This window comes from Sardina pilchardus, chromosome 22, assembly GCF_963854185.1.
Source record: "Sardina pilchardus chromosome 22, fSarPil1.1, whole genome shotgun sequence".
Taxonomy (NCBI): domain Eukaryota; kingdom Metazoa; phylum Chordata; class Actinopteri; order Clupeiformes; family Clupeidae; genus Sardina; species Sardina pilchardus.
The window spans coordinates 2,130,431-2,143,838 of record NC_085015.1 but is presented as its reverse complement, the minus strand read 5'-3'; the positions used below and the strand labels follow the sequence as shown (position 1 = coordinate 2,143,838).

At 45.7% G+C, this 13,408-nt stretch overlaps 1 protein-coding gene across 1 annotated transcript in view; it reads right to left on the bottom strand.

Moving 5' to 3' along the window:
• The window catches only part of LOC134070501 (uncharacterized), a 33,347-nt gene that overhangs the window by 7,418 nt on the left and 12,521 nt on the right, over positions 1-13,408 (bottom strand). The window contains exons 12-21 of the mRNA XM_062526885.1: positions 11,795-11,906; positions 11,446-11,509; positions 10,533-10,739; positions 10,059-10,204; positions 8,492-8,652; positions 8,020-8,141; positions 5,962-6,059; positions 1,523-1,647; positions 1,291-1,415; positions 656-801 (exon numbers count right to left, since the gene is read on the bottom strand). Coding sequence (XP_062382869.1) covers positions 656-801; positions 1,291-1,415; positions 1,523-1,647; positions 5,962-6,059; positions 8,020-8,141; positions 8,492-8,652; positions 10,059-10,204; positions 10,533-10,739; positions 11,446-11,509; positions 11,795-11,906 — 1,306 coding nt within the window. The remainder of the gene's footprint in view (positions 1-655; positions 802-1,290; positions 1,416-1,522; positions 1,648-5,961; positions 6,060-8,019; positions 8,142-8,491; positions 8,653-10,058; positions 10,205-10,532; positions 10,740-11,445; positions 11,510-11,794; positions 11,907-13,408) is intronic.

Below are 13,408 nucleotides of genomic sequence, written 5' to 3'. Positions count from 1 at the left end.
ATACTACAACACACAGGAGCAGTGAGGTCATGACCTCTACATTAAACACACAGGAGCAGTGAGGTCACGACCTCTACACTACAACACACAGGAGCAGTGAGGTCATGAACTCCTCCGCCAGGACACTACAACACACAGGAGCAGAGAGGTCATGACCTCTACACTACAACACACAGGAGCAGAGAGGTCATGACCTCTACACTAAACACACAGGAGCAGAGAGGTCATGAACTCCTCCGCCAGGACACTACAACACACAGGAGCAGTGAGGTCATGACCTCTACATTAAACACACAAGAGCAGAGAGGTCATGACCTCTACATTAAACACACAGGAGCAGTGAGATCACGACCTCTACATTAAACACACACAAGAGCAGTGAGGTCACGATCTCTACATTAAACACACAGGAGCAGTGAGGTCATGACCTCTACACTAAACACACATGAGCATAGAGGTCATGACCTCTACATTAAACACACAAGAGCATAGAGGTCACAACCTCTACACTACAACACACAAGACAGAGAGGTCATAACCTCTACACTACAACACACATTTTGCGCATGGCTGTATGTGTGTGTGTGCATGTGCGTCTGTGTGTGTGTGTGTGTGTGTGGCGCTGTGTGTGGCTGTGTGTGTGTGTGTGTATCACCTGTCCAAAGGGTCATCAGGCTCCGGGGCGATGAGGAGCCCGTAGATGGCGTCCAGGATCTCCCTCATGGTGATGTGGGCCGAGTAGTTGCGGTCGAAGATGCTGTGGCAGATCCTCCCCACGCTGTTGACGTTGCAGTGGTACACCTGCACTCTGGTTAAGGACACTACACGCAGGTTACTAGTGGAGGATTAGGCTGCTTCTGAAGAACACAGGCTAGTAGTGGACTAATTAGAACTAGGCTGCTTATGAAGGACACAGGCTAGTAGTGGACTAATTAGAACTAGGCGGCTTATGAAGGACACAGGCTAGTAGTGGACTATTTAGAACTAGGCTGCTTCTGAAGTGTGCAGGGTAATAGTGGACTATTTAGAACTAGGCTGCTTATGAAGTGTGCTGGCTAGTAGTGGATTATGGTCGATGGTCCTCATGTTGCTATGGAGATGGCTTAACTCAAGTTGCTGTTCTGTGATGGTCCTACTCATGTTGCTATAGAGATGGTCTAACTCATGTTGCTATAGAGATGGTCTAACTCATGTTGCTATAGAGATGGTCTAACTCATGCTGCTGTTTCGCAATGGTCTTACTCATACTGCGGTGTGCGGAGGCTGTGGGGTGAGACGGCGGAAGGATACAGGGGTGATGAATCTCACCAGGGGCGGTTTGATGGGGTAGTCGGAGCCGAACTGGCAGTACAGCTCAAACACTCCGTCCTCGTATGGGGTATCAGGGGGACCCCGCATCAGCACCCTCCAGAACGCTGACAGGGGGGATAGATGGGGAGATTAATTAGTGTGTGTGTGTGTGTGTGTGTGTGTGTGTGTGTGTGTGTGTGTGTGTGTGTGTGTGTGTGTGTGTCTGACTCACTGAAGTCTTTCTCGGAGGGAAACAAGGAGCAGTATGGATGGGGGTCGCAGTGGAGACTCTTCAGCTCCTCCAGAATGCGCTTGTCCTTCTCCATCAGCCAACGCCGCCTGGACTTCCTCACCGCCCTACAGAACGTGTGTGTGTGTGTGTGTGTGTGTGTGTGTGTGTGTGTGTGTGTGTGTGTGTGTGTGTGTGTGTGTGTGAGAGGAGAGAGAGAGAGACAGAGAGAGTGTGCATGCGTAAGAGCAGAGAGGGAGCTTTCACTTTAGACTTTGCTTTGCTGCACTGAACTAGTTTGATTTAATAATCAGCAGGCGGTTGCACCAGCTGAACGTAAGGTCGACCGTAAGTTCCAGTGTAAAGTTGATCTTAACCTTACGTTCGACGTAGCTAGTTTCAAACTAGCGCTGTTCTAAATTCCAGTTGCACCACCATAACTTAAGACGTAACTTAACTAGTAGTGCGTAAATCACCTACGGTCAAATAAGTGTCGCATTTAATGACGTTTAGAATACATCAAGCCAATCATTAGTAGCTTACAATGTAAACAGGAAGTGTGGCAGTAGCTACACGAGTGTTGAATGAAAACTTCCAGCATCCAATCTGGGAGGATAAAAAAACATTTATCGTTATTAATATTCAACGTTAGCTGTCCGATCACACAAGTTCGCTGTAGGTTTGTGTTTTAAGATACTCGATGGTGTATATTTCACAATAAAGTGCTACTTAACATGAATTTGTTTTGTTAAAGCTATCTTATTGTCTGGGCTATCTAAGCTGTTCATTGTTTGTAGGCTACAGTGTGTTTTGTCTAGAACTAGAATATGTTTCTCTCGAGGTGATGAGTTTGGTTGTCTAGCAACAAATTTAACTGACTTATTAAAAACGTAACGTTATTTTTTCCGAGCGTTCACGTCGGACATAAGAGACGACTTATTTGCTGCTTATTTGCTACACCAAGGACTTATAATAGCCTAGGTAAGTTGTTTGCGCCTCTGACACTTTTACATCAGCAATACAAACTAGTTTAGTCTATGTTGCTTACGTTACCATTAATGCTTGTGTGTTACATTTGTTACTTTTAGTGTGGCGTAAATGAAATGTTGGCTATGTTAAACTGTCGACATCGATAATGCTAATCTTAGCTATAGCCTAACCCTGCAGTCCTGCTAGGATGACATTACTGTGTATCATAATCTTGCTTTTCAATATAACCTACGGTTCTTTCTGATTTAGTTTACGTGTCATGATTTAGGCTAGTTTTAGCAGTAGCCAAAACTAACGTCACGTTAGTTCAAGACGAACCATGAGCCCGTCTAGACTGCTACCCTTAGACATTCTCTGCTATAACTAACGTAGCCTATGTTGTCGTCATGTATTTCAGGCCTGACAATGACTGATCCAAAAAGGGCCAGGAAGAAGAACTTCACCCACGACGAAATTTTAATTCTAATCGCAAAATACAAAGACAATAAGTCTACATTGGAGTCCAAATTTAATACATTCACCACAAACAAAAAAAAACATCAGACCTGGGAGGATATCACCGAGGCAGTTAATGCAAAAGGCATTGCGGTCAGAGAGGTGAAAGATGTCAGGAAGAAATGGAGCGACCTCAAAATGCAGGCGGCGGAGGACTTCCCAAAGACTGTTCCAACAGGGGGTGGCCCAAAGGCAGATATAGGGCCATATTCTTCGTTTGTTCTAGACATCATAGGGGAAGATTCGCCCTCTCTGATTGGTGTTGCAGGAGGTGGAGTGGAGAGTGGTGTGGCTCACCAGCCAGATCCAACTGTCCGCCGGCTGGAGCCAGCAACATCTCTCCACCAGCCAGATCCAACTGTCCGCCATCTGGAGCCAGCAACATCTCTCCACCAGCCAGATCCAACTGTCCGCCAGCTGGAGCCAACAACATCTCTCCACCAGCCAGATCCAACTGTCCGCCAGCTGGAGCCAACAACATCTCTCCACCAGCCAGATCCAACTGTCCGCCATCTGGAGCCAGCAACATCTCTCCACCAGCCAGATCCAACTGTCCGCCAGCTGGAGCCAACAACATCTCTCCACCGGCTGGAGCCAACAACATCTCTCCACCGGCTGGAGCCAACAACATCTCTCCACCGGCTGGAGCCAGCAACATCTCTCCGCCGGCTGGAGCCAGCAACATCTCTCCACCAGCCAGATCCAACTGTCCGCCATCTGGAGCCAGCAACATCTCTCCGCCGGCTGGAGCCAGCAACATCTCTCCGCCGGCTGGAGCCAGCAACATCTCTCAGCCAGTCAGACCCAACATCTGTTCACCAGCTGGAACAAACACCATCAGTCCACCAGCAACAAATGTTGGAACAAACATCGCCTGACATGCCGCCTCAACCGAAACGCAGGAGGGGACCCCTAAAACCCAGCGAGAAGGAGGACATCGACTCCCTGAGATGCGAGTTGGTGAAAGCGGAGATCGAGAAAGTAAAACAAGAGACATTAAAATTAAAATCAGAAAAGGAAAAAATTGATTTGGAAAAACAAAAACTAAATTTAGAAATTTTTAAATTACAGGAGGAATTGAGAGTGCAATCTCCACCGAATTACTATGGAACTACTTTCCATGAGCTTTAATTAATGTAAATTAAATATATATATATATATATATTAATCACTTTTATTCTACTAAATAAAACACAATTGGGGTAAGACGTTCATTGTATATTTATTGCCTAAAATGTGTTGTTGCGAGGTATGCTCGCACTGTTGCTGCCTCAGCATGTCGGTCATTCTCCATCCCCTGGGGAATATCAAGATCATCCCCATCATCATTGACATCTTCCTCCACCAAAGGTACATTCCAGGCCATGGCCATGTTATGTAGCACCACACAGGCACCGGCTACAGCCGCAGCTCTATCTGGCTCCATTACTATGCCTGTAAGTGACCAAATAGATACAGTCACACCATTTACATCATATTAACATAACAATAACAAGTTCATACTCTAGCCTATTGTTTTCTATTGAAAAGGTTCAACAGGACAAAAAAAATAAGCCTACATTACATTTTATGATCGTTTAATGTAGCCTAATTTCATGTAGCCTAATGTGGCCTCTCACTCTCTAGGTCTAGCCTACTAATTTCCTTGCTATAGGATCCAATCTTTTTAGTCTGTAGATGGCGCTAGCTGTGACTATGAAAAATGTAATCACCTCTATGCAGACAGGCCCAGCGCTTTTTGAGAACTCCTATGCATCTCTCCACCACATTTCTCGTCTTTATGTGGGCCGAGTTGTAGCGCTCTTCGTTGTTATTGGCTGGGTTGAGGTAGGGTGTCATCAGCCATGGCCTGAGTGGATAGCCAGAGTCTCCCAACAGTCTACCTGGATAAATCCCTGCCTCAAACTCGTTCCAGAGATTAGACTGCCTGAGCACATAGCTGTCGTGCTTAGACCCAGGCCACTTAATCACGCAGTTAGTGATTTTGAGATCAGCATCACACACGATCTGGGCGTTGATCGAATGATACCCTTTCCGGTTGACGAAGGCATTTTCGTGCTCTGATGGTGTTTTTATCCTGATGTGAGTCCCATCCACACATCCAAGCACATCGGGAAAGCCAGCAATCTGGAAGAACGCCTGGCGGGTGGTGTTTTGTTGCACAGGCTGAGACGGGAAGCCAACAAAGGTGTTCATATGTCTGCACAATGACAATGCAACAGACCGAATTGCCCTACACACGGTAGACTTGTGCACTTGAATCGAGTCCCCAACTAGATTTTGAAATGACCCCGTGGCAAAATACCGTAGCGCTAGACACACCTGCAAGGATGGCGAAAGAGCCCCATTCCTATCAGTGTTATGCCTCAAGTCATTGGCTATGAGGTCCGTAATTTTAAGTATTTCGTTGCGTCGAAATCTAAATCGCATATACAAATCGACATCGTCGTACAGGTCCAGTGGATTTAACCTGTCACGGAGAATGCGTGGTCTTCGCAAGACATATTGATTTTCTTCGTTTTGCAGGAGGTTTTCTATACGCTCGAAGCGAAAAGCCATCTTAACGGTTTATTTTTATATTTACGGCGGAGGTTACACCTACCTAGTACTAGGTGTAACTTAAGGTGTAACTTAAGATGTAACTTAAGACTACGTTGAACGTAAATGGTGTGGTGCAACAGTGTAACAATTAGTAGATCGTAAACTCGAACGTAGTGCCACTTTACGTTCGAACTAAGCTAAGATGTAACTTACGTCCAGCTGGTGCAACCAGCTGCAGACACTTATCACACAACACATACAAACAACTACCCAGACAGGATGAACATGTTGATGTTGCACTGCTGAACTCTGGGTAAAATATGTTGATCGTGTCATTTTCAAGAACTGCTGAAAACTAAGAACTAGTTCAGCACATGGTGGAAATAGTGGGCAAACAAAAAAAACACGAGTCTTACTTTTCGGTGACGGTAACTGTGCTCTTGATTTCTTCAGGCAGTTTTACGTCAGGCTGCTTGTCATAGCCACGGCGGGAGAAACCTCCACTGAGATCACCCTTAAGACAGGAAACAGGAAACACACGTCATACTAGCACAGGACACACGTCAAGACTAGGACAGGAAAGATGTCAAACTGAGACGAGAAACACGTCAAACTGTCAAAGTAGGAAACGCACATCAAAGAAGGACAGAAAACGCACATCAAAGTAGGACAGGACACACTCTAATGCCATAGACATTATGGTTCTGTCTAACCACTGGTCCTATGGTTCTATCTTACCAGACTCTTGATGTGTCCACAGGCTGTTTCTATGGTTCTATCTTACCAGGCTCTTGATGGTGTCCACAGGCTGGTTCTATGGTTCTATCTTACCAGGCTCTTGATGGTGTCCACAGGCTGGTTCTATGTAACTGGTTCTATGGTTCTCTTACCAGGCTCTTGATGGTGTCCACAGGCTGGTTCTATGGTTCTATCTTACCAGGCTGGTTCTATGGTTCTATCTTACCAGGCTCTTGATGGTGTCCACAGGCTGGTTCTATGGTTCTCTTACCAGACTCTTGATGGTGTCCACAGGCTGGTTCTATGTAACTGGTTCTACGGTTCTATCTTACCAGGCTCTTGATGGTGTCCACAGGCTGGTTCTATGTAACTGGTTCTACGGTTCTCTTACCAGGCTCTTGATGGTGTCCACAGGCTGGTTCTATGGTAACTGGTTCTATGGCTCTATGGTTCTCTTACCAGGCTCTTGACGGTGTCCACAGGCTGGTTCTATGTAACTGGTTCTATGGTTCTCTTACCAGGCTCTTGATGGTGTCCACAGGTTGGTTCTATGTAACTGGTTCTACGGTTCTATCTTACCAGGCTCTTGATGGTGTCCACAGGCTGGTTCTATGGTTCTCTTACCAGGCTCTTGATGGTGTCCACAGGCTGGTTCTATGTAACTGGTTCTATGTAACTGGTTCTATGGTTCTCTTACCAGGCTCTTGATGGTGTCCACAGGCTGGTTCTATGTAACTGGTTCTATGGTTCTCTTACCAGACTCTTGATGGTGTCCACAGGCTGGTTCTATGTAACTGGTTCTACGGTTCTATCTTACCAGGCTCTTGATGGTGTCCACAGGCTGGTTCTATGGTTCTCTTACCAGGCTCTTGATGGTGTCCACAGGCTGGTTCTATGTAACTGGTTCTACGGTTCTATCTTACCAGGCTCTTGATGGTGTCCACAGGCTGGTTCTATGTAACTGGTTCTACGGTTCTCTTACCAGGCTCTTGATGGTGTCCACAGGCTGGTTCTACGGTTCTGTCTTACCAGGCTCTTGATGGTGTCCACAGGCTGGTTCTATGGTTCTCTTACCAGGCTCTTGATGGTGTCCACAGGTTGGTTCTATGTAACTGGTTCTACGGTTCTATCTTACCAGGCTCTTGATGGTGTCCACAGGCTGGTTCTATGGTTCTCTTACCAGGCTCTTGATGGTGTCCACAGGCTGGTTCTATGTAACTGGTTCTATGTAACTGGTTCTATGGTTCTCTTACCAGGCTCTTGATCGTGTCCACAGGCTGGTTCTATGTAACTGGTTCTATGGTTCTCTTACCAGACTCTTGATGGTGTCCACAGGCTGGTTCTATGTAACTGGTTCTACGGTTCTATCTTACCAGGCTCTTGATGGTGTCCACAGGCTGGTTCTATGGTTCTCTTACCAGGCTCTTGATGGTGTCCACAGGCTGGTTCTATGTAACTGGTTCTACGGTTCTATCTTACCAGGCTCTTGATGGTGTCCACAGGCTGGTTCTATGGTTCTCTTACCAGGCTCTTGATGGTGTCCACAGGCTGGTTCTATGTAACTGGTTCTACGGTTCTATCTTACCAGGCTCTTGATGGTGTCCACAGGCTGGTTCTATGTAACTGGTTCTACGGTTCTCTTACCAGGCTCTTGATGGTGTCCACAGGCTGGTTCTACGGTTCTATCTTACCAGGCTCTTGATGGTGTCCACAGGCTGGTTCTATGGTTCTCTTACCAGGCTCTTGATGGTGTCCACAGGTTTCCTCTTGAGCCTCCTGCTCTCCAGCGACAGCACTGTCTCCATCTCAAACAGCTTCAGGGCTTCTGTGCTCGTGGCCGGCTTGAAGCAGCAGCCTCCTACAGCAGCAGCAGCAACACACAAACAAACAAACAAACAAACAAACAAACAATCAATTAATTAATTAATTAAAGGAGAAGACACATCTCACAACAGTCAAACAGGTTCAGCCACATAATCTGTCTGGTTTTCAAAGTGTCATAACAATACGCCGTCTACAACCATAGTTTGGACTGTCTCGCCTGACGCATTCAATCTCATCGACTGAGCGACCTGTTCCGTTGTTGAGTCATCTCGTCTGACTGACCTGTTGTCACGGTGATTAATCTCGACTGACTGACCTGTTGTCACGGTGATTAATCTCGACTGACTGACCTGTTGTCACGGCGATTAATCTCGACTGACTGACCTGTTGCGTTGGTGATTCCGTGGAGCACTCTGTCGTCTCTGCTGATTTCCAGAATGTTCTCGTTGCCGACCGAGTCGTCTCTCCCGCGCACCAGGATGCTGTCCACCACGACGCCAGAGCTCAGCAGCTTATTGGTCACCTCCACCGGGGACTGGGTGGACCTGAGCCCGCAAGGCAACGCAACCTCGTTTATACAGCTTATAGACCGATTTACACTCGTTTATACAGCTTATAGACCGATTTACTCTCGTTTATACAGCTTATAGACCGATTTACACTCGTTTATACAGCTTACTGGTCACCTCCACCGGGGGCTGGGTGGACCTGGGCCCGCAAGGCAACACAATCTCGTTTATACAGCTTATTGGTGCTGTGCGATACTACGGTATATATCGTTCAGTCAAATCCAAGGTAGAATCGATAATGCAACCACACCCCCAATGTCACCTCTAGCGTGCGTACCAAAAGACATAAAAAAAATGTTGCTTCATTTCACTGTGTGCACGTCTATGTTAAAGGGAAACTATGCAGGTTTGGCAATTTCATCGCCGGTTTCACTTCCGTTCCGGTGGCACAAACTTGCATGTGTGGTTTTTCTGCTGTGCGAGACAGCAGTCATTCAACTCAAAATAAGTCAAATAACCATTCCAATGACTCCGAAGCTGATTAGTTAAGGCAAAATTAAGCTTAAAAACTTGCATAGTTCACCTTTAAATACCTGGTCTGTTCGGGGCAGGAACGGTTACAAAATTAAAAAATGGTTTAAAAATATAAGCTCCCTAAAAACTGGAAATACAGAAGGAAAAGTTAACAACTTATGAAATGCATTTACAAAAAATGATCAAAAATCTAATTTAAAATAGAAAATCATGTCAAATCGAACATTTGGAGAATTGTGACACCCCTTAAAGGAACACGCCACCCCCAGGTGAAATTGGGTCACTCCCCGCAGTCCCTAGAGTTGGATGAGTGAGTTTTGTAGCCGACCCAGCCACTGTCCTAATCTAGAAACAGCCCTTTAGCCTTAGCTTAGCATAGTCTCTGTATTCCAAAGTGTCCAGCTAGCATGTCTTTGCAAAAGTGAATCAAATAACTCAAGATTTTTTATAATTATTTCTCGTAACCTGTACATTCACATCGAGTGCAAATATCAATGCAAATTCACACGAAGGGATTTACTAGACCAATTTAGATTTGGAACTATTTTCGGGCATATAGCACCGGCAAAGCACCGCTGCCAGGCGCAAAGACACCACACAGCACCTGAAAACCCTCAACTTCCGTCAATACAGTTCTAACGTTAGCAATGTATAACCAAAGCCATCGATATCTATCGATGGCTTTGTGTATAACCTAAGTGTAGCGCCGAGGGAGGCTTGGATGTCGTTTCAAACTCCGGTAATTTATTGCGCGGAGTGCCCCAATTTCACCTGGGGGTGGCGTGTTCCTTTAACACACACTGCTACATACAAGAGCAGCACACACAGGCAGAATTCTAGCCGCTGTTTATGACAGACACACACACACACACACACACACACACACACACACACACGCTGCTGCTTACGAGGTGTCGTAGCCATCGGTGAGGCAGAGTGCGCGGAGGCGACACTGGGGAAACTGCTCCCTCATCTTGCTGAGCTCAGCAGCGGCGAGGTGCAGCGCGTCGTACAGCGGAGTGTTGCCCTTGGCCTCCAGAGTCTGCATGTGTTGCTAGGAGACAGCAGAGAGAACGACAGCAGAATCACAACGCTGGCTACAGGAGCATAAAAACGTATGCCGTTATTTAAGTATAAAAACCAATGCCGTTATTTACATATACAAATATTTATATTTTACCTTGCAGTTAAAACTACTCACGGCTGGAGCTTTTGTAAGGTAATGTTTTGCCTGCGGGCACTGGCAACTATGCTAGATGCACGATTCTTCCAATTACAATTTTGCTTACCATCAAAATGACTTTGAAGCAGTTAAGGTAAAAAAGGTGCATTTAATCAACTGGACAAAAAACTGGATAAAAATGTAACCCAACACCACGTACCTTAAACTTCTCTAGATTCTCAGTGAAGGTGTGGATAATGTCCACACTTCTGCCGAACGTGACGAGGCCGATGACGATGTGGAAGTTGTAGGCCATGCTTCTGTTGGCGAAGGCATCAAACAGCTGCTTGACCGCCGTCATGCGGTCCATCTCTGCGTCCGCGAAATAACACTCGTGACGCATGGAGGTGCTGGAGTCCAGTAGCACCTACAGCAATAACACACACACACACACACACACACACACACACACACACACACACACAGACACACACACACACAAATGAAATAACACTCGTGACGCATGGAGGTGCTGGAGTCCAGTAGCACCTACAACACACACACACACACACACACACACAAATGAAATAACACTCGTGACGCATGGAGGTGCTGGAGTCCAGTAACACCTACAACACACATACACACACACACACACACACACACACACAAATGAAATAACACTTGTGACGCATGGAGGTGCTGGAGTCCAGTAGCACCTACAACACACACACACACACACACACACACACACACACACACACACACACACACACACACACACACACACACACACACACACACAAATGAAATAACACTCGTGACGCATGGAGGTGCTGGAGTCCAGTAACACCTACAACACACACACACACAGACGCAGTATGTTGCTTTATGTGGCATGGACAGCAATATTAAAAAAACACACATTTTAATCAGTATAAGGTTTAATGTTTTAAATCAAAAAGAACAAAATAATTACCAGAATAGCCTCGTGAGGAGTTCGGCTAATACTCAAGGCAACAACAATGACATTCTCACACACACACACACACACACACACACACACACACACACACAGACACAGACACAGACACAGACATACAGACAGACAGAGCAGTATAATGCTGCTTTACCAGAATAGCCTCGTGAGGAGTTCGGCTAATACTCAAGGCCTGATCAGTTCTGACATCTCCCAGCCTGACAGAACCAGAGAGAAGAAGTACACCATTACTGAGGAGGCACGCACACACACACACACACACACACACACACACACACACACACACACACACACACACACACACACACACACACGTCAGTTCTGACTTCTCCCAGCCTGACAGAACCAGAGAGAATATGCACATCAAGTGAACATTCAAGAGTGCAAGTACTGAGCAGTATTTGTGTTTTTTGGGTGTAAATAGTCCTCTATAGTATATGTGTTTTTAGAGTGTTTTTGAACAGTATTTTGAAGTTGATTACCGATTGGAGAGTTGGTCTAGATTCTCGTTGACGGTTTTCCCAGTAAGACAGTTGAAGAGCAGTGCTTCCCCCTGCGACCCCTTGTTCCTCCCCGTGAAAAGGCCCAGGTTGTCTGGTGGGAAATGTGTGACATATCTCAGAGCACAGCAAGCAACACACACACACACACACACACACACACACACACACACACACACACACACACACACACACACACACACACACACACACACACACACACACACACACACACACACACACACACACACACACACACACACACACACACACACACACACACACACACACACACACAGCAAGGCGATGATGAGCTATGCACAGACGCATTTGATAGACATCCGTGGCGCCCAATGAACGGATCTGGGCATTTTTTAAAAATACGAGAAAATTAACGTTTGGTTGCCAGACCACGTCTCATTGAGAAGTGGTAGGCGCTAGCCAGGCTAGCTATTCCATATGGTGTCTGACCTTTTAGAACTTGCATTATCCAACATAGTTTCTAATAAAGTACTAAACTCTATTCCTACCAATCATTCTTACTCCATCTCTCTCTCACACACACACATGCACACACACACACTCTCTCTCAATTGCTACCAATCATTCTTACTCCATCTCTCTCACACACACACACAAACACACTCTCTCTCAATTACTACCAATCATTCTTACTCCATCTCTCTCTCACACACACACACACACACTCTCTCTCAATTACTACCAATCATTCTTACTCCATCTCTCTCACACACACATGCACACACACACACACACACACACACACACACACACACACTCTCTCTCTCTCTCAATTACTACCAATCATTCTTACTCCATCTCTCTCACACACACATGCACACACACACACACACACACTAGGGATGCACCGATCCGATATTTGGATCGGATATCGGCCCCGATATGAACAAAATAGCTGGATCGGGGATCGGAAAAAATTAGCCGATCCATGGGCCGATCCGAATTTAATTTAGTTCAAAAAAAGGGTCATGACGCTCAACCATGCCATTTAGCGCCACTGCTGCGGGTTAGAGTGTGTCATCACCTCACTGTGTGCTCTGAGTGTTTAAATTCACGGATGGGATACATACAGATACCAAATGTATGTCATAGGATCAAAAGAATGTCGTTACTAACCTCCATTTGTCATAGATTAGGCTAATTACGATCTTCATGCGTTTTGTTGCATTTAGGCAACACGTTTAATGTGTAGTCGACACAAAATAGGCTACTCAAACTAAACACATTGTCATTTTCATCTCATATCTACAAACTGTTCTTGGTATCAAGACATGCAAATGTTCAAATTGGCTGTTAAAAACTTCTCATTTATTAGATAAAACGTACAATTTCAAGTGCAGTTTACCACCCTTCAAACTCCGTGTGAACTAATTAGTTTATCGTGGGGAAACTGCGGGACCGAACCACTATGAGTAAATAGAGGGGTTTCGCGGGTAACACCACTTTGGCAGGGGTGTTTCAATGTATGTCACTAATATGGGATTTTTATCTGCAAAATTGTTTTGATGGGAGAAAATTATGCATTTGTTGAGTTTCATGTCAGCTAGTTAGATT